The 23,130-nt window shown below is 51.4% G+C and overlaps 1 protein-coding gene across 1 annotated transcript; it reads left to right on the top strand.

Moving 5' to 3' along the window:
- Positions 1-8,604: 8,604 nt before the first annotated feature.
- Positions 8,605-17,694, top strand: LOC147645590 (uncharacterized). The gene is made up of 14 exons (XM_086874445.1): positions 8,605-11,437; positions 11,794-11,865; positions 12,238-12,309; positions 12,512-12,583; positions 12,671-12,772; positions 13,189-13,296; positions 13,983-14,054; positions 14,245-14,316; positions 14,404-14,505; positions 14,714-14,857; positions 15,226-15,297; positions 15,601-15,702; positions 16,333-16,498; positions 17,012-17,694. Exons 1-14 carry the CDS (start codon positions 11,341-11,343, stop codon positions 17,235-17,237), a joined length of 1,479 nt encoding a protein of 492 aa, XP_086730571.1. The 5' UTR covers positions 8,605-11,340; the 3' UTR covers positions 17,238-17,694.
- The last annotated feature ends 5,436 nt before the right edge of the window (positions 17,695-23,130 follow it).

Raw genomic sequence — 23,130 nt, forward strand, 5'->3', positions numbered from 1 at the left:
TCCAAGTGGCTGAGGATCCCTCACCATTACAACAGAAATGAACAGGATTGGACACAGATTCCTGGCTGCCCCAGCTTTGGGATGGTCCCTGGACCTGGAGCAGGAGCAGCTCTTGAGGGCCCCAAGGCCAGGGCTGTTGTGCTGGCCTGGGCAGATGGGATGGCAGGAGGGGCTGCAGAGTTCTCAGCACCTCAGGGAGAGGGGAGCAGGGCACCCAGGGAGCCTCCTTTTCCCTTGGCCAAGCACCTTCCCCCATGGCTGAGGTGTTGCCTTCGGTGGCGTGGTGACCTGGTTCACGAACGGCACCGTGACCAACCCCAGGTCGCTCGGTCCATGTGCTCGCAGACTCCAATGTGGTGGATGGCAAATGGCATTTATTGGTAAAAGATACATCATTCTATAGTATGTGTCCATTACATCACTTCCGTCTGCTTACATCATAAACTAAACTCTGCTGGCTATCAGGAGAGGGGCCCTATCTTCCCGTACAGCGTGATATCTTCCGACTGCCAGACCTTAACTAACTACATTTCCCCCCTCCCTATGCACAATTACCTTGGCTAAGACATAACAGTCTTAACGTTCTTAACATCTTAATAATCTTAACATCATAACAATCTTAACCAGATAACAATCTTAACATACTAAAAGCATCCTATTTTTATTCTATGCTTTATAACAATTACAAACTCATATTAAAAGCATAAGGTATGTTAAGCAAGAGATAACCGGGGTGTAACTGGGAATAGCTAAAGGGAATTTCAAACAAGAACATTTTTAAAGCAATTGCTGGCATTCTATCAACATGATGCTAACTTTCTCTAGGCGACTTTTAACAAATGACACAAGCTTATTCAATATACAGGGTCCAAAAATCAATGCTACCACAATCATTATGACCGGTCCTGCTAAGGTAGATATGAGTGGCCAGCCACAGTGAATGGTCAAACCATGATGTAAACCGATTCTGCTGTGCTTCCCGTTCTCTTTTCTGCTTTTCTAATCCTTCTCGTAATTTGGCCGTGGTGTCCCTCACTATTCCTGTGTGATCTGCATATACACAACATTCTTCCCTCAGTGCAATGCATGTCACAATCCGCAAGGTGGGATTCGTGATGTGGTTCTTTTAGCCGGTCTTAGAGTACAAAAGATTATCAGCAAACCAAGGACTTAAACAGCAAAACACACTTTATTGAGTGCTCATCAGCACTAATATGCAATAGAGGGAAAAGAGGAGAAAGCAAAGCCTAAGGAAAAGAGAGTAAGGGGATTATAGCTACCAACGTCAAAGTCCACTCAGCCGTCCAACGATGCAGTCTTCTGTCCATTGGGGAGATCTCAAAGGAAGGTCAGTTTGGGGTGTGATTTTATAGTCTTTTGCAAAGCGAGGGGCGCAGGGCCAAAACCAGAGGAGACTGATTATTGTTGTGTAAAAACACTCGCTTGCGGTGAGACTTCTCCAGGGTCAAGCTGTTCAAGTATAAGCAATTTATTATAAGGGTAAAAAGAGGGGAGACCCGTGTCCGCCACCAGCCTCGGCGTCCATGTGGTCAGGAGGAGGAGGGAGAGAGCGGGCAGAGCAGGGGAGGTTGGAAAAGGGGAGGGAGGGAGTAAGAGAGCAACAGAGGGAAAGGGGAGGGAGGGAGTAAGAGCAACAGAGGGAAAGAGGGAAAAACCAGAGGGAGAGAGCAGGAAAGACTAGTGAGAGGGGTAGGAGCAGGGAGAGGGGGCTGAGAGTTAAGAGTGGGGGAGAGGGGTAAAGGGGTAAGAGGTGAGGGAGAGGGGTTCAGAGGTAGGAGAGAATAGTTAAGAGAGCAAAGTTCTTGTTACAATCCAATATATCTTTTTCTATAATGAATATTCTAATTCCCAGTAACCAATCACTATGAGACACACCCAGTAAAGAATTTACATACAGCCTATGAGCTTCCCTATATTAACATACAGTGTTGCATTTTAAATTCTACAAAGCTTTACAAGTTCTTTCCTTGCTTCTTGACCTTTGGACTTTCTATCAGCAGAAGGACATTGTTTTATCAACAGGGATTCTTCTCTAGCTGGCTAGGCTATTGTTCTTTGGTTAACCAGTACTCAGTATCCTATGACTCAAAGCAGACTTTCCTTGCTACTTCGATTCTAGCCTTCATATTTTAGAATCTTCTGCCAAACAATCACATTCATAAGGGTTCCCTGTTTCACCCTCCCCAACAACTGATGATCATTGTGATGAATTCCATTGCGCAGGGGGCAGGTGTAGGGTACAGAGCGATCCATGTCTTGCAAGCCTCTGCTCACCAGCAGGAACGAGAGCCGTGAGTCATGGAGAACCCGTTGTGCAGGTTACCATGCACAAGCCTCTGCTCACCAGCAGGAACGAGAGCAGTGTACCGTGCAACCACCTGCAAACAATCACTTAGCAAACATCCACCTCAGCTAGGCCCAAACCCCCAAAGCAAGTCCCTTGTGATATTCAGGGTCTCAGTCTCTGTCCTTGAGACAGTTGTGAGACAGATGAGGGACTCTTCGGACCATCTCTTACGTGGGTGACAAGGTGGGAGTTGCAGCTGAAGCCTTTCCTACATTCCCAACACTCAGGCCCATTCCCCACTGTGGATCATCTGGTGGCAGATCAGGCTGTTGCTCTGGCTGAAGCTCTTCCCACACTCCAAGCACTTGTAGGGCTTCTCCCCATCCTGAAGCTGCTCATGGACCACCAGCTCAGAGCCCCAGCTGCATCTCCGGCCGCCTTCCCAGCACAGGGTGGGTCTTTCCTCTTCAGAGTACCCTGGACTGGGTTTGGAGCCCCTCTTCCTGTGGGATCTCCAGGGTTTTTCTACCCCATTAGATACTTGTGCCCTGGAGCTGCTCAAAATGGCCGCTTCCATGAGGTTCTGCCGTGGGGATTTGTCCTCCCTGGTCTCCATCCTCAGCTCCTTGTCTGGGGGAGGAAGGACAAGGAGAGGATGGGATTTGCCTCCGTGCCAGAGGGAAGGGGAAGGAGATCCCCCCAGTGCGTCCCCGGCAGGACGGCGTTGGCAGCGGGGTTGTCCTGCAGCCGGGGGCCATGCTGGGCTGGGAGATGGAGCAGGAGAGAGGGGGAAAGGGGCACTGACTTCCTCCTCACCTGCCTGGGTGTCCTGGGGCATCTTCCTCTTCCTCACAGCCTCCTCCTCCATCCAGTTAAGGTTTGGGAATGGGAAATCCTGGTTTGGGGAAAAATACAATTCATGAGCACATTGGATTAGGGGGTTCCTCCTGCCCAAGTCCATCTCTAGAAATCACAAGTTATCCATAAAAACTTCCAAAACATCAAGGTTCAGCCCTAAAAATGCCTCTCAGGAGTTTTCCATCTCTGGTATCTCCCCTTTGGTGTTCAGGGGTTCCCTCCTGTCCCAGCTGCTGGGAGTCATGCTTGTACTGGGGGGTCCTCCGTCTACTCGATCCCATCCCTCCTCAGGCTGCTGGGAGTGCCAGGAATCCAAAAAGTTCCCCCCATTTCCATCTCCCCACTTAGGGATGCTGGGACCCCCCAGCGTCCCCCCAAGGGGCATTTTCCGCTCAGCTTTGCAGTCCTTAAGTCACAAATATCCCCTCCCCAAAAACCCAACCCAGGAAGCTCCCACAATATCTGGGCTGAGTTCCCCCTCCCCAGTCACCTGTGGGATGGGGGGTGATGATCCCACTAGTGGGGGACTGTGAATTCCGGGAGTTCTTGACCTCTTGGTTCCTTCTCCTTTCCCTGATCCTCTTTTGTCCCTCCTCTTCCTGTTGAAGTTCATTTAAACAATTATGGTCTGTCCCAGGGGAAGAACTCACCCTTGGTGTTGTATAAGGTCAGTCCCTACCTAACCTCCCTTTTCTTTTCCCTATCCCATTGGCTGTAACCCCCCTGTACCCCCTCACCACCCCTCCCCCAAGTTTAAGAGATAGCACCCGAGGAATCTCAGCCTCTTCCTTGCCCTGGGTGATCCACATGAATAAACCCAGGACCACGTCTCGTAAGTCTGAGCCTTCTTTACCTAAAATATTTTAGGTCCCTGTTGTATATATTTTGAGACCCCTTCCCGCCCGTGTTCTGTGAAGGGCGGACACATCCCCATGGGCGACAAGAATGAAGGGGTTTGTGGAGTATTTACAACATCTTCCTCCCTCTCCTCCCCTTCCATCCCTTTTCTTTCTCCTCCCTAACATCAGCTCCTTCTCCTGCTTCCATTCTTTCTCATTTTCTTTCTTCATCCCTCCTCTTCCATCCCTCCTCCTCCTCCTCCCCCAGGAGCAGTGACACCCTCGGTGCCCCGTTCCCAAACCCCTCACAGCCCATGGCAGGAGCGGGGATGGAGCCGGGACAGGTCGGGATTGGCAGCGCGGGGCTCTCCGCTGCTCCCACCCGCTGGGGACGGGGGGAACCCGGCCCGGGGAAAAGGAGAGGGAAACTGGGAAAACTGGGGGCTGCAGATCCAACCTGGGGCTGGCTGGGGACCCTGGCTGGGGACTGCCAGCCCTTGGGGCTCCTCTGGGGAGATGCGGGAGGGGGGAACACAGAGAGGGCTGGGGGATTCCAGGAGTGGCAGCACTGGCAGGGACTGGTTTGTACTGGGATCATCCTGGCCGTGGCTGGGATTGCACTGGCTGTGTACTGACATCATACTGGGATCATACCGGGAGCAGCTGGGCCCATGCCAGGAGAGACTGCAATCACACTGAGGGAAACTGGGATCATACTGGCAGTGAGTAGGAAACTGCAGGGAGCAATTGAAACCAGGTTGGGGGCAAATGGGATATAATGGCAGTGACTGGGATCATGCTGGGGCTGACTGGGAGCACCTGTGAGCAACTGGGGTCATGCCAGGAGCAACAGGCAGGAACTGGGAGTGACTGGGTGCATGCTGGGGGTAACTGGAAGCAACAGGACTTATACTGGGATGAACTGGAATCATGCAGGAGGTGACTGAGATCATACTGGCAGGGAGTCCAGCTACGCTGAGGCTGACTGGGAGTGGTTGAGAGCTGGAAGGAACTGGGATGGACTGCCCTGCGCTCCCCAGAACACCAGTATCGCCCCCATATGTCCCGTAAGTCTCCCCCAAACTCTTCAGGATCCCCGAGTGCCCCCTCAGTGACTGTTTGGGACCCCCCAAAGCGTCCCTGGATCCCTGAATGCTCCCGACTCCACAGACGCCTCTTCCAGCCACTGCTGGGAATTCATCTCCCATCATCCCAGAACACAGTTCCACGCCAAAACCTCCTGCCGTGCCCCACGCCCTAAAGAGCCCGGTTAGAGCTCCCCAGGTTCCCCCAAGTGCTCCCGAGCCGTATACATTCGCCCCGAGGACCTGCAGCCACAGCTCGGATGCAAAAATGTTTCCCAAGTGCCTTCCCGCACCGCCAAACCCGCCTTCCGAGCCACTTCCGGGACTACAGCTCCCATCATGCTCCGCGGCGCCCATAGAGCGCTATTCCAGCCGGGACTTCATCTCCCGTCATGCCCCACGCCTCATCGGAACCCATTGGAGCCGTGCTTACAAATCCCGTCATGCTCCGCGGGCCCATTAAACCCTATTATACCGGCGCCTACAACTCCCATCATCCCCCGCGGCCCATAGATTCCCTGTTACAGCCCCCCAAGTGTCCATCCGGACCCCGAAGGGCCCCCAGATTCCCCTCCCTGACCTCCAAGTGCCCCCCTAGACCCTCAAATGCTCCCCCAGACCCCGAATTGTCCCACAGAATCCCTAAGTGCCCCTCCAAGTGCCCATCCGGCTCCCCCAAGTATCCTCCAGACACCCAAGTTCTCTCTAAATTCCCTTCCCAGACCCAAAACTGCCTCAAATGTTACCCCGAAAAGTCTCCGTGGACCACAAAGAGGCCCCTTTTGTGTTCCCTGATTTTCCTCCCTGTTTTCTCAGACAGTTCTCCCCTGTCTGAGAAAATGATAAAAAAGATGATTAACGAACTAAAAATAGGAATAATTTGCATAAAGAGGGAGAAATAGTGGTCAGTTAATTAATGAAGGGAATTGTGGTACTTAAAACCAAAGACCAGTAATGCTTTTAGTTGCTAAAAATGTATCAATTCTTTTATATAAATATTAAAATTAGTTTATAAAAAGATAGACAAATATTATTATAAAAATTAAAATTTTATTTTTATTTATCTATTAGATTTTAATTATAAAGAAAAATTGATAAATGTTCTCAATGCTTTGGGATGTCAGTCCCAGGTGGGTGATGTCAGACATGCTGAGGCTCGGGGTGAGGAGCAGGTTGTCCAAACAGGGGCAGCCCACAAGGGGCTCATTCTTCTCCATGACCAGACCACCTCAGGAGACATTCAGCATCAAGATCACTTGGGGAATGCTTCTGTCACCTCTTCTCTCAACTAGAAAATAGAAAAATACACCCTTGATTTAAATAAAATAAAAAACATGGTGGATTTTCAAATCTTCCTCCTTAACAGAACTCCAAACTGACTCCAAGCAGCTGCACAAGCCTTGGACTTGAAGACAGTGGAAGGAAGAGAAAGAGCCCCCAAGGCTTTCTGTATTTTAATGAACCCCAGGGTGGATTTGGAGCTGAGTCCAGGACCCTCAGGCACTGAGAGAAGGTTGAAGAAGCTGCTTAAGGAGTCAGACACAAAACTCCAAGTCCCTTGGAGCATCCCTGGGCCCCACTGACTGCCGGCTCCTGGCACACTCAGCCATGGCATGGTCCAGGCTCACGCTGGGACACCTCCTGCACCAAAATTCTACCCTGGCAGGGACTTTTCTTTCTCCTCCTCTCCAGGCTGAACCTGCCAAGCTGCACTTTGGGGAGGTTTCCTTCTCTTGCCACTGCCAAGGAAAGCTGTGTCTCCTGCTGTTCACAAACAGAGAAGGGCTGCTGGGGGATGTGGGGGTTGGAGGCTGCCTGGGGTGCAGTGACCATGAAATTATCAAGTTTTGAAATATTCTGTGAAAGAAGGAGGAGCATCAACAAAACTCCTACACTGGACTTCCAGAGGGCAAATTATGGCCTATTCAGGATGGTTCTTTGGTTGCTAATGAATCAGGTACAGATTTTTTTAAGGGTAGGAGTCCTTAAACAAAGGGGTCCAGGAAGAACTGACATACTTCAAGAAAGAAATCTTCATTCCTTATTGGGGTGGATATGGTTACCAAAGATGAGGAAAAGGCTGAGGTACTCAACACCTTCTTTGCCTCAATTTTCAACAGTAAGACAGGTTTTCCTCAGGACAAGTGTTCTCCTGAGCTGGTAGATGGGGACAGGGAGCAGAACAGCCCCCTGTAATCCAGGGGGAAGCAGTCAGAGACCTGCTGAGCCACTCAGATGCTCACAGGTGGATGGGATCGGATGGGATCCATGCTAGGGGGATGAGGGAGCTGGTGGATGAGCTCTCCAAGCTGCTCTCCATCATTTCTCCTCATCAGTCCTGCCTCACTGGGGAGGTCCCAGAGGACTGGAGGTGCCAGTGTGAGCCCATCCCCAAGAAGGGCTGGCAGGAGGCTCTGGGGAACTGCAGGCCTGTCAGCCTGAGCTCGGTGCCTGGTGAGGTTTTGGAACAGACCCCCTTGAGTGCCATCACACGGCACCTCCAGGATGGCCCAGGGCTCAGACCCAGCCAGCGTGGCTTTAGGAGGGACAGGTCCTGCCTGACCAACCTGATCTCCTTTTATAACCAGCTGACCCGCCTGGTGGGTGCGGGAAAGGCTCTGGATGTGTCGAGCTGGACTTGAGCAAGGCCTTGGACACGGAGAGCCACAGCATTCCCTGGAAAAGCTGCAGCCCACGGCTTGGACAGGAGCACTCTTTGCTGGCTGCAGAACTGGCCGGAGGCCGGGCCCAGAGAGTGGTGGGGATGGTGCTGCTTCCAGCTGGTGTCCAGTCCCTGGTGGTATCCCCAGGGATCTGTGCTGGGCCCAGGCCTGGTTAATATCTTCACTGAGGGTCTGGCTGAGGGGGTCGAGTCCAGCACTCACAAATTGCAGATGACACCAAGCTGGCTGCAAGTGTGGATCTGCTGGAGGGCAGGACAAGGAGACACAGCTTTAAGCTGCACCAGGGCAGGTTTAGGCTGGACAGTAGGAAGGAGTTCTTCCCAGAAAGGCTTATTGGGAATTGGAATGGGCTGGCCAGAGGGGAGGTGGCGGAGTCACTGTGGTCTGGGGGAGTGACATCAATCTGTGCTTAATAATTGATTTAAAACAATTGCTTTAAAACAATTGCTTCAAAATTGCTTCCTGCTTCACCCTGAGTGTCTGTGCTGGTTTTATATTAGTTGATATTTGTTGAGGAGGAAAGAAGCCACCCGTGCAAATGTTTATTCTAGGAGGGGGCTGCTAAGAGTTTTCTCTGTGCTTAGCAAAACCAATAGCTGGCTGGCTCCGAGAATTGTCAAGCTATTAAATAATTTTGAAGCTGAGTCTTCCTCTGTGAAATCCACATTTTAAAGGCAGGCAAGCCCAGGAAAGCTCTCTGTTGTTTCCAGCTGTGAAGAGTTAACTGGGTGCTGGTCAGGCCGGCCCTGCTCCAGCCTGGCCTGCACCGAGCCGGGCTCCGCCAGGCCCCGGGAGCGGCTCTGGGCTGGGCCAGGCCCCTTCACCACGGCCCGCGCGGCCCCAGCGGCTGCCGGGCACAGGGAGGGGAAGCCATCGGCCCGCAGCTGGAATTGAAGGGAGCAAGGGCCTGGGACCAGCCATGTGGGCAGAACAGCCACGACTGTTCTGGCTGGGCCCCCTGAGATCTTGGCACAGCCCCAGCGCTGCCTGAAATCCATCACTGTGACTGCTTCGGCCACTGCCCGGCAGAAACCATCATGAGCATCTGCAGGTCTGGGTGAGATATTAACTCTTTTGGTGCACAGATGAGACCTGCAGACCTTGATCCTCTCCTTGGGTGAGAGAAAAGGACAGAGTTGGAGACTGTAATAAAGAATTAGATGAATAAAAATTCGAAAGAAAAGGTTTAAATAAAGTATGTGTAGTTATAACTGATGAAAATATGGAATGAGGAATTCTCCTCCAGGTCGAGGTAGAATTCCTCTTCCAAAGTTACAGATTGCAAAAGAACCCCCCCCCAGATAACAAACCTCAGCAGGCACATCAACTCGGAGGAAAGAACAGGACGAAGACCATCATAGAAACAAAAGAACTAGCCTGAAAGTCTACCTCCGGACCTAGGCAACGCCCGGCCGATTTCGGCCCGGAGACCATCAAGCGAAACAAAAGGGACGAGCCTCAGGAAAATGGTCGTTGCCAGAATTGAACACCACACCCGCCAAACCTATGCTAGAGTAACTCAATCAAGAACGACAAAGAAGAAACAACTCCTCCGAGATATCCATCGGCACTAGCCCGGATCCCTCGACTCTGCTGTGATGAAATATGTTAAAATACATACAGACTCACTTTGCATTTGAGGAGACTCTGCCCGGACACTTACTGACTCAATTTTCTAGGCCAGGAAATCCATTCACCCGACAATCAGGGACACTTGGTGAATGGAAACTGATGGGAATTCTAGCCTGGGGACATAAAATCCCTATAAAAACCCAGGCCAAAGAACCCTCAGACGTGGATTTGGGAACACCTATACCTTGCGTATAGACCCTGTCCACCCAGCGCTGCGCTGTTCATTTATTGTGGTTTTTCCTCGCTGTTTTGCTGTTTTGTTAATTTATAATAAATTTATCTTTTCTTATCTTTAATCTGCCGTTGCATTTATAACAAAGACTAATGCCATAAGTATGGTAGGCTACAGCTGTCTTCAAATGTCATTGAATTAGAGAAAAACTCTCTCCAGGGCAAATGATGCAACACTTTGCCTCACAATCCATCAGCCTTAATTAGAGTGAGAGGTAAGTCTTAATCACAATCTGATTAGAGCAAATCAACATTGTGTGAATGGCAAGAAGAATTTGCTTGTCAACAGATGAATATGTCTCACTGAAGAATGAACAAAATCTGCCTTTACTTGGAAGAAAGGAGACATGGAGCAATGCAGTATTTGGGTTTTATCCAGTGGTAAATGGGGCAAGAAGCTGTAACAACTCACCTGTTTTACAGAACACAAGCACTGATACAGCCAATAGTGCACCCACACTGAAGGGATCTTCAGAACATTGCTTTATTTCTTAACAAGAAATGGGAGCAAAATGCTGGCATTTATCTGAGCTGGAAGCCCTGTTCCTCTCCTGTTTCTCCTTGAGCACACTGTTCTCTGCAGACTTCACTGTGCAGCCCATCAATCCTCTCTTGGCCAACAGCTAAATGGCACAACTACCAAAACACAGGTGCCAGCACCATCACCCCAGCATTATTCCAGCACTGCTCTGCTGGTGCACAGCAGCACAGAATGGCTTGGCTTGGAAGGGACATTTAAAGGCCATCTAGTGCAGTGCCCTGCAGTGAGCAGGGACACCTTTGGATCAGGTTGCTCAGAGCATGGGCTTGAATGTCAGCAGGGATGGATGCCCACCTCTCTGGGCAACCTGTGCCAGGGTTTCAAAACCCACAGTGTAAAAAACATCTTCATTAGGTCTAGTCTGAATCTACTGTCTTTTAGATTGAAAACATTCCCCCTCAGTCTTGTCACAACAGGCCCTACTAAAACTTCTGTCCTGTCTTTTCTAAAAGCTCCCTTAAAGTACTGAAAGGTAGCAATCAGGTCTGCGTGGAGCCTTCCCTCTTCCAGGCTGAACACGCCCAGCTATCCCAGCCTGTCTCCAAAGCAGAGGGGCTCCAGCCCTCAGAGCATTCTGTCCCTCCTCTGGACTAGCTCCAACAGGACCATGTCCTTTCTGTGCTGGGCACCCAGAGGTGGATGCAATACTCCAGGTGGGCTCACACCAGAGCAGAGGGGTGGTGGAATCACCTCCTTCAAGCTGCTGGGCAGCCTCCTTTGGAGGCACATGGCTGGCTCATGTCCAGCCTCTCTCCTTGCAGCAGCCACAAGTCCTTCTCAGCAGGGCTGCTCTCCATCCCTTCATCCCCCAGCCTGTGAGATCAGCTGGGCTGGGACCCTGTCATAGCCCTTGGACAGAGCTGCTGGGCAGGATGAGCTCCCTGGTGAAGAAGGCAGATCCCACTCCCCACACAATTCCACCCTGGCCATGAGGTCACAGCAGCCTGTGGGGTGACAGCAGGCTGAGGTGACAGCAGGCTCTGAGGTCACAGAGGTCCCAGAGCCCCGTGGTTGCACAGCACCACGAGGACCGAGCAGTCAGTCCTTGACCACGACTGTTGCGGCAGCAGCGGCGGCGGCAGCAGCGGTGCTGACATTGGGACAGCGGTGTCAGGACAGTGGTGGCAGCAAGAGCTGCAGGACTGGCAGAGGGCAAGGCATCATGGCCTTTGCTCTGCGCCTCCTCCTCCTGCTCCTCCTGACAGTGGCCCTGCCTGACAGGGCTGCCCAGGCTGCTCCGCAGCGAGCACAGGGAGCAGGTGAGCCCGCAGCCTGGCTTCCCTTTCCTGGGACAGCACTTCCTTCTCCTGGGAAGAGTTGGGGATGGTTTTCCACAGGGCTTTAGGGAGGGTTTCCTCTGTGGGAGGGAGAGAGTCCCCAGGGGCCCTGGGCTGGTCCTGCTGCCTCCCCAGGGATGTTGCACAGGGCCTGCAAAGAGGGTGGAGAGTGACCAGAGCCAGCCCAGAGCTCCCCAGGCCCCTCTGCAGCTTTGGCCATGTCCATTGACATCTGGCTCCCACAGCCTTACCCAAACCCCTCGCAGTGCCCAGTTCCCTAAGGAAGAAGGGGATCCCAGCGCACCATGGACATGGTTCTGATATGTGCTTCCTTCTAGATTGGGAACATGACTTGAATTATTTGGGATCGCTGGTGAATGAGACTTTGAAAATCTTGGAGAATGCTGGAGGTAAGTTCTGAATTGCCACTTGTACTGACAGAATAATCTGTCAAGGTGGAAAGTGCTCACTTAAGTGCCGTTTGCGTTAAGGTCGTGTGAGGGTTGAAGGATTCTGGAAATTTTTCCCTGATCCCTTCTGGAGCCTCGAGTAATCCCACAGCATCGCTGTCAGTGGGAGGAAGGAGCATTTAGCTGTCAATCTTCTAACTGTGTGCAATGCCAGTGTCTCCTTCCATGTGCTCTGTGCAGCCACGGAGAGGAGCAGAGAGGGAAGGGGCTGTGCCCAGGGCTTTGCCTTGTGCAGCTCCTTTGCCTGGCCCAGGGAGCCTGAGGATCTCCTACAGATCCACAGGAGCTCTTCTGTCCTGCCTTTCCTTGCAGCCAAGCCTCCTGGTGAAGGTGATCTGGCTTCCCAACCCACGTCCAGGACTGAGGCTCTGGGAGATGGCGAGGGTAGGTGAAGGCCTTTCCCCCTGGGAGAGCTGCCAGCTCAGAGCCCAAAGCTCAGCCAGGGCAGCATCGCTGCAGGTGTCAGGACAGAGCCGTGCACGTGTGTGCCCCCGTCCTGTGCTATCCCCTCACCTCTCCCATGGCTCAGTGCTGCCTGTGCAGATGAGCAGAGATGACAGAAGCTTCTGTGGCTGTTGAGTTACAGGTGTGTCTGCAGCAAGGACTTTCCCAGCTCCTGGGTTGGTAACTGTACGCAAGCCCGGCTCCCATCGCAGGGGTGAGTGGTGTGTCCCTCCTGACCCCACAGGCTGAGCACTGGTTTTCTGGGATCCATTCCTGCAAAGGGGAACTGTTTTCACTTAAGGTCCTCCAAGTGGAAAGAACAAAGCTACAGGACACCAGAAACCCCATGTGCCATCCAAAATCACTCCGCAAATGCTGAAGGAAATGCTGCAGGGAGGACAAGGTGGGTCCATGTCCCTCAGCCTTCTCCTTAGACTCAGCAGCCAGGGGCTTTCTTTGCACAGTGGGAAGAGGATCCATGGCAGCCTCGCTGCCCCACTGTTGCTTTCATGGCCTGCAGGGCTGTTTCCCAGCCTGGCCTGGCTGCAGCTTCTCCCCAGCCTCTGCAGAAAGGCATTTGGCATCAGCAGGCAGGGAGCCCAAAGTGCAGCAGGGGTCATGCTCACACTGAGATCCCCTGCAATTTCTCGGTCCCCAGGTAGATAAGAAAGGGCAGCTGTTTTGATAGTGTAGGCCCTGGCCAATGCCAAAAAATTTTCAGGGATTCTTAATCCTTAACCATGCCTTTGACAAGCATTGCCTCCTGAAGTTTCCCCAGTGGGGAATGGTTCCATCTGATCCAGCTGCCCCTTTCTGCAGAAGTGGACAGAGCGGCTGTGCTCAAGGCGGCGTTTCCCGGAGGAAGCAGTGGCCCATGGGCAGCCTCTGCTGCAGGAAGGGAGGCCATGCCAGGCACAGTCACAGGAGGTAATTGCTGTGCCTCTGGGCCTGAGCCCTGCTGAGGCTTGAGCTGCCATCTCTGCTGCTTGGCAGTGCAGGCACAGCCCGGCCAAGACCGGCACAGCCCAGAGGAATTATCCCCAGCAGGCTCAGGGCACTCGGCTTCTGAGCAGTCCTGCTGGGGTCCATCCATGGGAGACACGTCCCAAAACCTGGCAGGGGCTGCAAAGGGGTGCCCATGGTGGGGAATGGGCAGAGGGGGAGGCCAAGCCTCCAGTGTGTCCTGAGAGGGCCTGACTCTGCCCCCTTGGGCTGGGGGAGCTGTCCCAGGGAAAAGAGGGATGGAGACAGAGAGGAAGGCAGGAAGGGAGGGAGAGAGGGCAGGAGTGACGGAGGGATAGTTGTGCAACTGCCTGCTGCAGTTTTTCCCCATTGCTTTAGCAAGACTTTCAGCTGTAGCCGTGAGAGAGCCCCAGTGGGCCTTGGGCTGCTCCAGCCACCTCTTCCAGGGATGTTGCACAGGGCTTGCAAAGAGCTTGGAGAGTGACCAGACACCAACCCAGAGGTCCTCTGGCCCCTGTGCAGCTTTGGCCATTGTCCTCTAACATTTGGCACCCAGGGTCTTACCTGACACCCCTGCAGTGCCCAGTTGTCAAAAGTAGAAGGGGATCTCAGCACACCATGGCAGGGTTCTGATCTGGGCTCCCTTCTAGATTGGAATCACAACTTGCATTATCCAGAGGCCCTGCTGGATGACAGCTTGAAACACTTGAGAAATGCTGGAGGTACGTTCTCAATGGTCCTTTCCTGGCAGAATAAGCAGTTTCAATGTCCTGGCACCACTGCAGGTGTCAGGACAGAGACATACACGTGTGTGCCCTCGCCCATCGCGTTCCCCTCACCTCTCCCATGGCTCAGTGCTGCCTGTGCAGATGAGCAGAGGTGACAGAAGCTTCTGTGGCTGTTGAGTTACAGGTGTGCCTGCAGGGAGGACTTTCCCAGCTCCTGGGTTGGTAACTGTACGCAAGCCCGGCTCCCATCGCAGGGGTGAGTGGTGTGTCCCTCCTGACCCCACAGGCTGAGCACTGGTTTTCTGGGATCCATTCCTGCAAAGGGGAACTGTTTTCTCTTAAGGTCCTCCAAGTGGAAAGAACAAAGCTGCAGGACACCAGAAACCCCATGTGCCATCAAAACCCATGAGGCAAATGCTGAAGGAAATGCTGCAGGGAGGACAAGGTGGGTCCATGTCCCTCAGCCTTCTCCTGAGACTCAACAGCCAGGACCCCTGCTCTGGCCCTGTCACCCCCCACCAGGGATGTTGCACAGGGCCTGCAAAGAGGGTGGAGAGTGACCAGAGCCAGCCCAGAGCTCCCCAGGCCCCTCTGCAGCTTTGGCCATGTCCATCGACATCTGGTACTCACGATCTAACCCAAACCCCTTGCAGTGCCCACTACCCCAAGGCAGAAGTGGATCCCAGCGCACCATGGACGTGGCTCTGATCTGTACTGGCTTCTAGACTGGGATCAGGACATGGATTATCTGGAAGTCCAGCTAGATGACAGCTGGCAAGACTTGGAGAATGCTCGAGGCAAGTTCTCAATGTGCTTTTCCTGATGGAATAATGTCAAGGTGGCAAGAGCTCACTCATGTGCCATATCCCTTAACATAATCTCAGGGCTGAAGGATTCTGGAAGCCTTGCCCTGCTCCCTTCTGGAGCCCTGAGTGATCCCCCAGCATCGCTGTCAGTGGGAGGAAGGAGCATTTAGCTGTCAATCTTCTTCCCATGTGCAATGCCAGTGTCTCCTTCCATGTGCTCTGTGCAGCCACGGAGAGGAGCAGAGAGGGAAGGGGCTGGGCTCAGGGCTGTGCCTTGTGCAGCTCCTTTGCCAGCCCCAGGGAGCCTGAGGATCTCCTACAGAGCCACGGGAGCTCTTCTGTCCTGCCTTTCCTTGCAGCCAAGCCTCTTGCTGAAGGTGATCTGGCTTCCCAACCCACGTCCAGGACTGAGGCTCTGGGAGGTGGCGAGGGTAGGTGAAGGCCTTTCCCCCTGAGAGAGCTGCCAGCTCAGAGCCCAAAGCTCAGCCAGGACAGCATCGCTGCAGGTGTCAGGACAGAGCCGTGCACGTGTGTGCCCTCACCCTGCACAATCCCCTCACTACTGCTCAGAATTGGCAGCTTTTTGGAGGAGGGAGGGCCCTGGCCCTGGCCCAAAAGCCAAGGCATTTTTTGAACCTTATCCCCATATTTGACAAGCATGAGGTCCTGAAAATGCCAGCACCCAAATCAAGAACTTCTCCATCTGATTCAGCTGTGCCTCTTCCTTTCTCAAGGGATGGACCAAAAGACCATGCAGGTGGAGACGTTTCCCAGAGGAAGCAGTGGCTCATTGGCAGGAAAGAAGGCGATGCCAGGCACAGGCCCAGACACAGGAGGTAATTGCTGTGCTGGGCTCAGCCCTTGGCGGGGCTGTGTGCCAGCAGCTCTTCCCCTAGGGCTGGCCCTTGCATGACCCAGCAGCAGCCAAAGCTGGAGGCACCTCGGCTTCCAGGCCTCTGGAGCTCGTTTCCAGCTCCTGGGAAATGGGACTCATGCACCAACATCTATCCCAGTGCAGCTGCTCCCAGAGGTAGCCGTGAGCGCCCAGAGGCCCGAGGCACAGGAGCAGCCCCGAGCGGGAGCCCTGCCACGAGCCCAGGGCCACAGCCAGCCCTGGCTCCCAACTGGGCAGGGGCTGCACTGGCCCCTGACAGGGCCTGGCTCTGTCCCCTTGGGCTGGGGGAGATGTCATGGAGAAGGGAGGCTCAGGGGTGGCAGTGGCTGCTCAGGGATGGGTTTGGCCCGTGTCCCTGGAAGGAGCCACTGCCCAAGCAGCTGTGCTGTCCCCCGGGCTCTGCTCCCGGCCTTCTGGTCTTTGTTGGGTGGCACAGCCTGTGCCAAGGGCCAACAAGGTGCCTGCAGGCCCCAGCTCTGGGGGAAACCGAGAACATCCTGGACATACCCACCGTGCTGCCAGCTCAGCAGCACAGCACAGCACAGGCTCTCACTGCCCATTGCTCCTACAGATGCAGCCAGCACCACAACACGTGTTCCCAATTCCCAGAAGGGTATCAGAAGAGGTTTCTGTCAGGGAACACGCTGTTGGCCAGAAGTAATGGCAGGCCTGATTTGTTTGGTGCATGTACTCGTTTTATGTGGTGTTGGAATCTGGTATTGCTGGAAGACAAAACGGTGAGTGTTTTGTTCATCTTTCCCTCAAACAGCTTCTTTTGAAAGTCTATTGTAGAATAGAAACATTCCCAGTGAGTCTGCTGTGGACCTGTAGCTAGTCAGTGGTTGTCCAAATAACTCTGCCAAAAGTTCTGCTGCTGCCCAGGCTTTTAATTGGCCTCTTAATTGCTGGGCCTTGTCCTGGGGAGCCCGCTGAGGCTGCAGCCAGTGCTGGCTCCCACTGAGGCTGCCTGGCCAAGAGCAGCCCCAGGAGCAGCGGGCAGAGGCAAAGCAAGGTGGGCAGGAGAAAGAGCGGGGACGAGATTGCCCTTGAAAGGCAGAGGCGCTCTGGGACCCTGCCCAGAGCCATCCCCTGCTCGCCGGGGCCTTGAGGGGCAGCTGTCCAGCTGGGCCAAGCTGTGCCAGCAGCTCCAGCCGTGCTGGGGAGCCTTGGCCGCTCTGGGCCCTGCTGTGCAGGAGGGTCCCTGCGTGCCAGCGGCAGCTGGGGGCCTCAGCCACCTCCTCTCTCCACAGGAGCACCTCTGCACCTCCACATGTCCTGCCAAACACGTTAGTCTGGGAGACCTGCACCTGTCATCCTCCATCTGCAAGCCAGTGTCCGTTGTCCCTGCCACAGCTCCATTATCAGCTTATTGCTGTGCCGCCACCACCCAGAACAGGACCCTCTGTCCCTGCAGGTGCTGGCCCTGGTGCCTGGCCAGGCCTGAATGTGGGCCCCTCCTGCCAGGGAAGGGCTTGAGCAACACCTTTGGGCTTCTGCTCTGGGCTCTGGCTGGTACCACCAGCACTGGCACAGCTGCTTGGCTGGCCACAGCCTTGGCTGGGCAGGCAGCAGCCGGGCATGGGGCACCATGTTGTCTATGTTTTTCATTTGTAGAGATTAGAAATTTTTAGAACTCTTTAGAATTATTATTGATAGAAAGTAAACCCCAAATATTTCTTCCCAATTTCCACAGTTGTTTAGTATTTTTCAAATTAGTTTTAGAATTCTGAAAAGGCAACCCGCTTTTGTCTTTGATTTTCATTCATAGAAATATGAAACTTTTAGAAATATTTAGAGATATTTTTTTGTAGAAAGAAATCTACAAATATTTTTTTACTTATTTCCATAGTAGTTCAGGATTTTTTAGAGTAGTTTTAGAATTCAGAAAATCTTGGAACATTTTTACACATCTAGAATAAAAACTGAAATTGCATTCAATTGGTAATCTTTATTCTAGGAAGAACTAAGACACCCCAAAACACCCAGCCTACTGGAGAGGCTCTTTTCCCGCTGGAGATTTGTACCTAGTCTCAACAACTAACCTAAGACCTTTCCCCAGATATTTTTCGGGACTTCTGACAAGCTCCCCTCTTAGGCTTCAGAGGGAATCTTTGAGCACAGTGAGAATCTCCCGCTGTGCAGGAGGGTCCCTGTGAGCCAGCTGCAGCTGGGACCTCAGCCATCTCCTCTCTCAATAGGTGCCCCTCTGCAGCTTCACAAGAAAGGCCAAACACCTCCCTCAGGGACACCTGCACCACACATTTCACATCTCCATGCCCTTGCCCAATGTCCCTGGCACAGCTGCATTACCAGCTTGCTGCTGTGCAGATGCTGCCACCACCCACAGCAAGGCCCTGTGTCCCTGAAGGGACCCGCCCTGCTCTGTGGCCTGGACTGAAGGTGGGTCCCTCCTGCCAGGGCAGGGCCCAGCACAGCTCTTCTGTTCCAATAAAGAGATGGAGCTCTCACCCCAGTGTCCAGCTGGTACCACCAGCAAAGCCCACACAGCACCAGCCCTGGCTGAGCCCCATGTCCAGGAGCAGGCAGGGCTGACCAGAGTGTGGGTGGCAGGAGCCAGGCAGGGGCTGCTGTGACCAGCAGCGGGGCACTGAGGGGCTGGGGGAGTCCGTGTTGAGCGCCCCTGGGATGAGGGCACATTTCCTTCAGTGGCATCACCTGGGCCTGGACCTCCTCCAGTGCCAAGCCCAGGAAAAGAGGAAACCATCAAGAGCATCTCCTGGGACACTGCCTGACCAGCAATGTCAGCAGGCAAAACCAAGGTTTTGTTTAGCAATGACCCTTTGAAGAAGTCAAAGACTGACAGTCAGGGCAGTCCAGTAGTACAGATGGGAGTACTTCCCTCTGGGAAGGGGCTCCTGTCACTTCACAGTCTCCATCCCCTGCCGGGAACCGCAGAACTCCGGCCAGCCCTGCTCCCTCCGTGCCCTTGTCAGACCTGGGGGGGAGGAGGCTGAACCGGAGCCCTGTGACCTCTTCAAAAGCCAGAAACCAAAGAGAAAGAGAAATTCCTGGGATTAAGGTTTAAAGGGTGGTGTTCACAGGTTGATGTCACTCACTTATTTTTTCCTATGAGATATGGATTAGAACAAGAGCAAAACAGGCTTAAAACTTCAAAGGAATAAATAAAGTTTATTAATAAAACTACAAGAATAAGAACACCAGAATAAACTTCCAGAAAACACTTTTAACCCCCACTACCCAACCATTCTCTTGTTCACATGACAACATAGAGACAAAAAACTTTGGAACTTTGGTGTTTAAAAAGTCCCAATTCCTGTTAGAGTCTTTTCATCAGACTTTGTATAGTAAAAGAAGTCTTCTGCTAATCTATGGAGTTTTTCACATGAAAACCATTTCTGTTATAGTTTTCTATTTTCCTGATGCCAGCTGCCCAGAAATCTGTCACCAGTTCACTCCTCCCATTTCACATCACTCTGAGGTGTGTATGGGTCAATGAGTCTAGGGATGGCATTTTTGAGGATGAGTTATTCAAAGGCAAAAGTTCTCTTCATCTGTCTCTGTGAGCTTCCCTGGAAACAGAAGTTTTCTCTTTGCCTCTCAAAATGCATCAAATCTTCAACTATTACTTCTCCCTGCTCTGTTCCAGCACCTCACTGTATCACAATTACTCCACCTCTTGCTCAAAATCCACACTTTGAACACTCCATTCCTCCCAATATACTCTGTCATGAATTAAAGGAGTTTTTTCAGGACACTATTGTCCATCCCCATAGCTTTAACAGACAAATATTTCAGCTTATAAGGCATCTCCTTATTCTCTCTTCCCCATCTAAAACTTAACTCTTTTCCTCACTGTCTTTGGTAGTTTTATGATGTCTTCTTCATGTTGATTGTCTCTCTCTCTCTGTCTCTCTGGGAAAAAGGAGTAATCTGTATGTTTTATCCAGGCAGTAAAAGAGTTAAAGTCTTGGAAAGCTGCAGATGTTGATGGTGTCAGGTTTCAGTCCAGCAGCAGAAACTGCAAACCAAGCCAGGCCGGCCGGCTCCGTTTCTCCCCCGCCGCCCTCTGCGGCCTTGTCCGGCCTGGAGGGGGGAGGAGGCCGAGACAGAGCCTGTTACCTCGTCAGAAGCCAGAAACCAAAGAGAACAAGAGAGCCCTGGCTTTACATCTCAAGGTGGTGTTCACAAGTTGATCTCACTTTTCAATGGTCAAAACTGCTGTCAGTTCTTAGAAATGACCAATAATTGGTCACAAGAAAAGACTCCCATCAGCCTCTCGCAGCTCCAACTTCCTCCCAGCTCCCAAAGCTATCTTAAAAGTCAAGTCACTCCATGAAAAAGCCCTACCAAATTCATGAACCATCTCAAAAATCTCCACCTATTTCCACAAAATTCAAGAAAAATCCCCCAAAATTCCCTAAATCTTTTCAATATCCCACAAAATTCCAGAAGCATTCCAAAAAATCTCCACAAATCTCCACAAAATTCAAGGAAAATGCATCAAAATTCTTCACGTCTCCTCCTAATTCCACAAAATTCAAGAGAAATTCCACAAAAATACAGAAAAATCCCACACAATTCCCTAAATCTTCTCAAAACCCCTCCAATTCCAGAGACATCCCACCAAATCTCCACAAAATTCCACAAAATCTAAGAAAAATCCCACAAAATTCTTCAAGTCTCGTCAAAATCTCTCAAGATTCCAGAAAAATCCCATAAAATTATTTAAACTTCTGCAAAATCCCATAAAACTCAAAAAATTCTCAACGAAATTGCAAAAACTAAAAAAACTCCTAAAATTTCCCCAAACTGTACTAAATTCCAGAAACATCCCACCAAACCTCCATAAATTTCCACAAAATCTAAGAAAATACCTTAAAATACTTCATGTGTTCTCAAAATCCCTGAAAATTACAGAAACATCTCACAAAATCTCCTGAATATCCAAAAAAATTCAAGAAAAATCCCACAAAATTCAAGAATAATTCCACAAAATTGCAGAAATCTTCTCAAAACCCTACTAAATTCCAGAAACATCCCACAAAATTCAAGAATAATTCCACAGAATTGCAGAAATCTTCTCAGAACCCCACTAAATTCCAGAAACATCCCACAAAATCTCCACATATTTCCACAAAATTCCAGAAAAATTCCTCAAAATTCTTCCTGTCTCCTCAAAATCTCAAAAAATTCTAAAAAAATCCCTCAAAATTCAAGTCTCCTTAATATCCCACAAAATTATGAAAAAATCCCACATAATTCCCTAAATCTTCTCAAAACCCCACCAAATTCCAGAAACATCCCACAAAATCTCCTCAAATTTCCACTAAATTCCACAAAAATCTAACAAAATTCAAGAAAAATACCTCAGAATTCCCACAAAATATATTTAGAAAGAAAGATCCCACAAAATTATTTAAATCTGCTCAAAATCCCACAAAATTTCAGAAAAATCCCACAAAATTTGAGAGAAGTCCCACAAAATTATTTAACCTACATTTGCCATGGCAGTTTTAGATTCCGGCTGCTCTTGCCCCTCTTCTGCTTTCCACCTGAATTTTAGCAGTACCGCTGCAATTGCCTCTTCCAATCAATGCTACCCACTGTGCTTTTGTGATGGGGAACTCAGGATTTTTGTTTCAGGCATCATGAGTAGCAGACATTAAAATGCTCCCAAGTCCCTGAGCACTAAGTCGAGGGGAATTAAAGCCACACAGGTCACATTTGCAGTGCTCAAACACAGCCCTGTTGCTGCTGCTGCTGCTGAAATAGAATCAACTGACAGAGGCCATCACAGAAATTGCCTCCACAGTGGCAAATAAAATGAAAAAATCCACCAGGAGAAAGAAAAACCAGAACTTCCCAATTCACTTCATTGTTTCTACTGAGCAGCAGAAGAAAAAGGAACAGGGCACCTTTCAGGCAGTTCCACAAGCTCAGGGTTCTCATTTCCTGGGGAATCTGAGATGCAATTGGTCTTGTTAAAAGGATAAAAGCAAAGGGAATGAATTGGGAATTATTAGGAAAAAATGACCCTTCTTACACACAAAGTTCACCAAGTCATTCCCTGCATTTCTCCTTTTCACAGTCTTTCTGTCATCCACTGAGAGGTCCAGCTTATCATGTTCTGGTGCTTATCATCCACTGATTGTGCTCTTGATTTCTACCACTGCAAAAGATATAGAATCATCTCAACTGAACACAGAAACAAACTCTCTCTGTCAGCCCATTTTCATGTTCCAGATCACTTTCAACATGTCCATGGGGCTGTTGGAATGATGAGCTCTCCACTGCTGGCTGCAGGCTCTGGGGATTCTTTCTCCACATTCAGCCAGGCTTGTATTCCCTCACAATTCCTGGTACCTCATCATGTTTTCTTTGGCTAGAAGAGTAACGATGAAAACCTTAGCAATGGCACAACTCCCCAGTGCACAAGGAAAAGAAAGAACAAGTTGTCAGGTTCTTCAACCATTTGTCCTGCTTTGCTGCAAGAGTTGTGCTGCACTCACAGTGTGGGGAGCCAAGAGAAGCTGCAGCTGGGGGCACATCTTGTGACAGGAGCTGCGCCTCGTTCTCCAGGACAGGTTTTTGGAAAGAACAGATGGGACTGTGGAGAAAATTCTGGGAAAATTGAAACAGCTTTTTAAAGAAATGAAAATAAAATCAAAAGAAATAACCAATATGTTTTTCTCTATTTTTCTCTATTTATTTTTATGTTCCCCTTTTCCATCTTGCACTGTTTCTCCATCCCATTCATTCCAAATGGATCTCACCTCTAAGATTTGAGACTTGGCAAGTTTTAGACACTGTAAAATACCATGAGCTATAGCCAGTTTGCCTTGCCCTGTTTTCCTTGGAAAGCAATGCTGGAGACACAAGTGCAGTTCTTGGCTCAGGTACAAATTCTGCCTTCAGGGAATGTGTTCAGACAGTGTTTGACGCTCAACAGGGACAAGGTACAGCAGCAGCCAAGGGCATTGCTGTGTCCCTGTGCAGGAGTCCAGACTCTGGCTCTCGGCTCACCAGGGCAAAGTTCCCGTGTTTGGCCAGGCTCAGGGGCTGCCCGGGGAGCGCGGGGCTCGGCGCGGGGCCGAGCGGGCAACGGACAAACGGACACGGGGACAAACGGCCCCGGTGCTTCAGTTGCAGCGGCAGCAGCGGCAGCAGCGGCAGCAGCGGCAGCAGCGGCAGCAGCGGCAGCAGCGGCAAGAAGAGAATTTAGCAATTTTCTGTCTCTCCTCTCCCTCTCCCGCAGTCCTGCATCCTCTCCCGGTCTCCCTTTCCCGGTGCCCCCTCCTCTCCAAGCCTCCCTCTCCCCGTGCCCGGCTGGGCCATGCCCCCAGCCCGCCCCTGGCCCCAGGTGGGGCTGCCCCGTCCCCGTCCCCAT

This window comes from Cyanistes caeruleus, unplaced genomic scaffold, assembly GCF_971803275.1.
Source record: "Cyanistes caeruleus unplaced genomic scaffold, bCyaCae1.hap1.1 HAP1_SCAFFOLD_222, whole genome shotgun sequence".
Lineage (NCBI taxonomy): Eukaryota > Metazoa > Chordata > Aves > Passeriformes > Paridae > Cyanistes > Cyanistes caeruleus.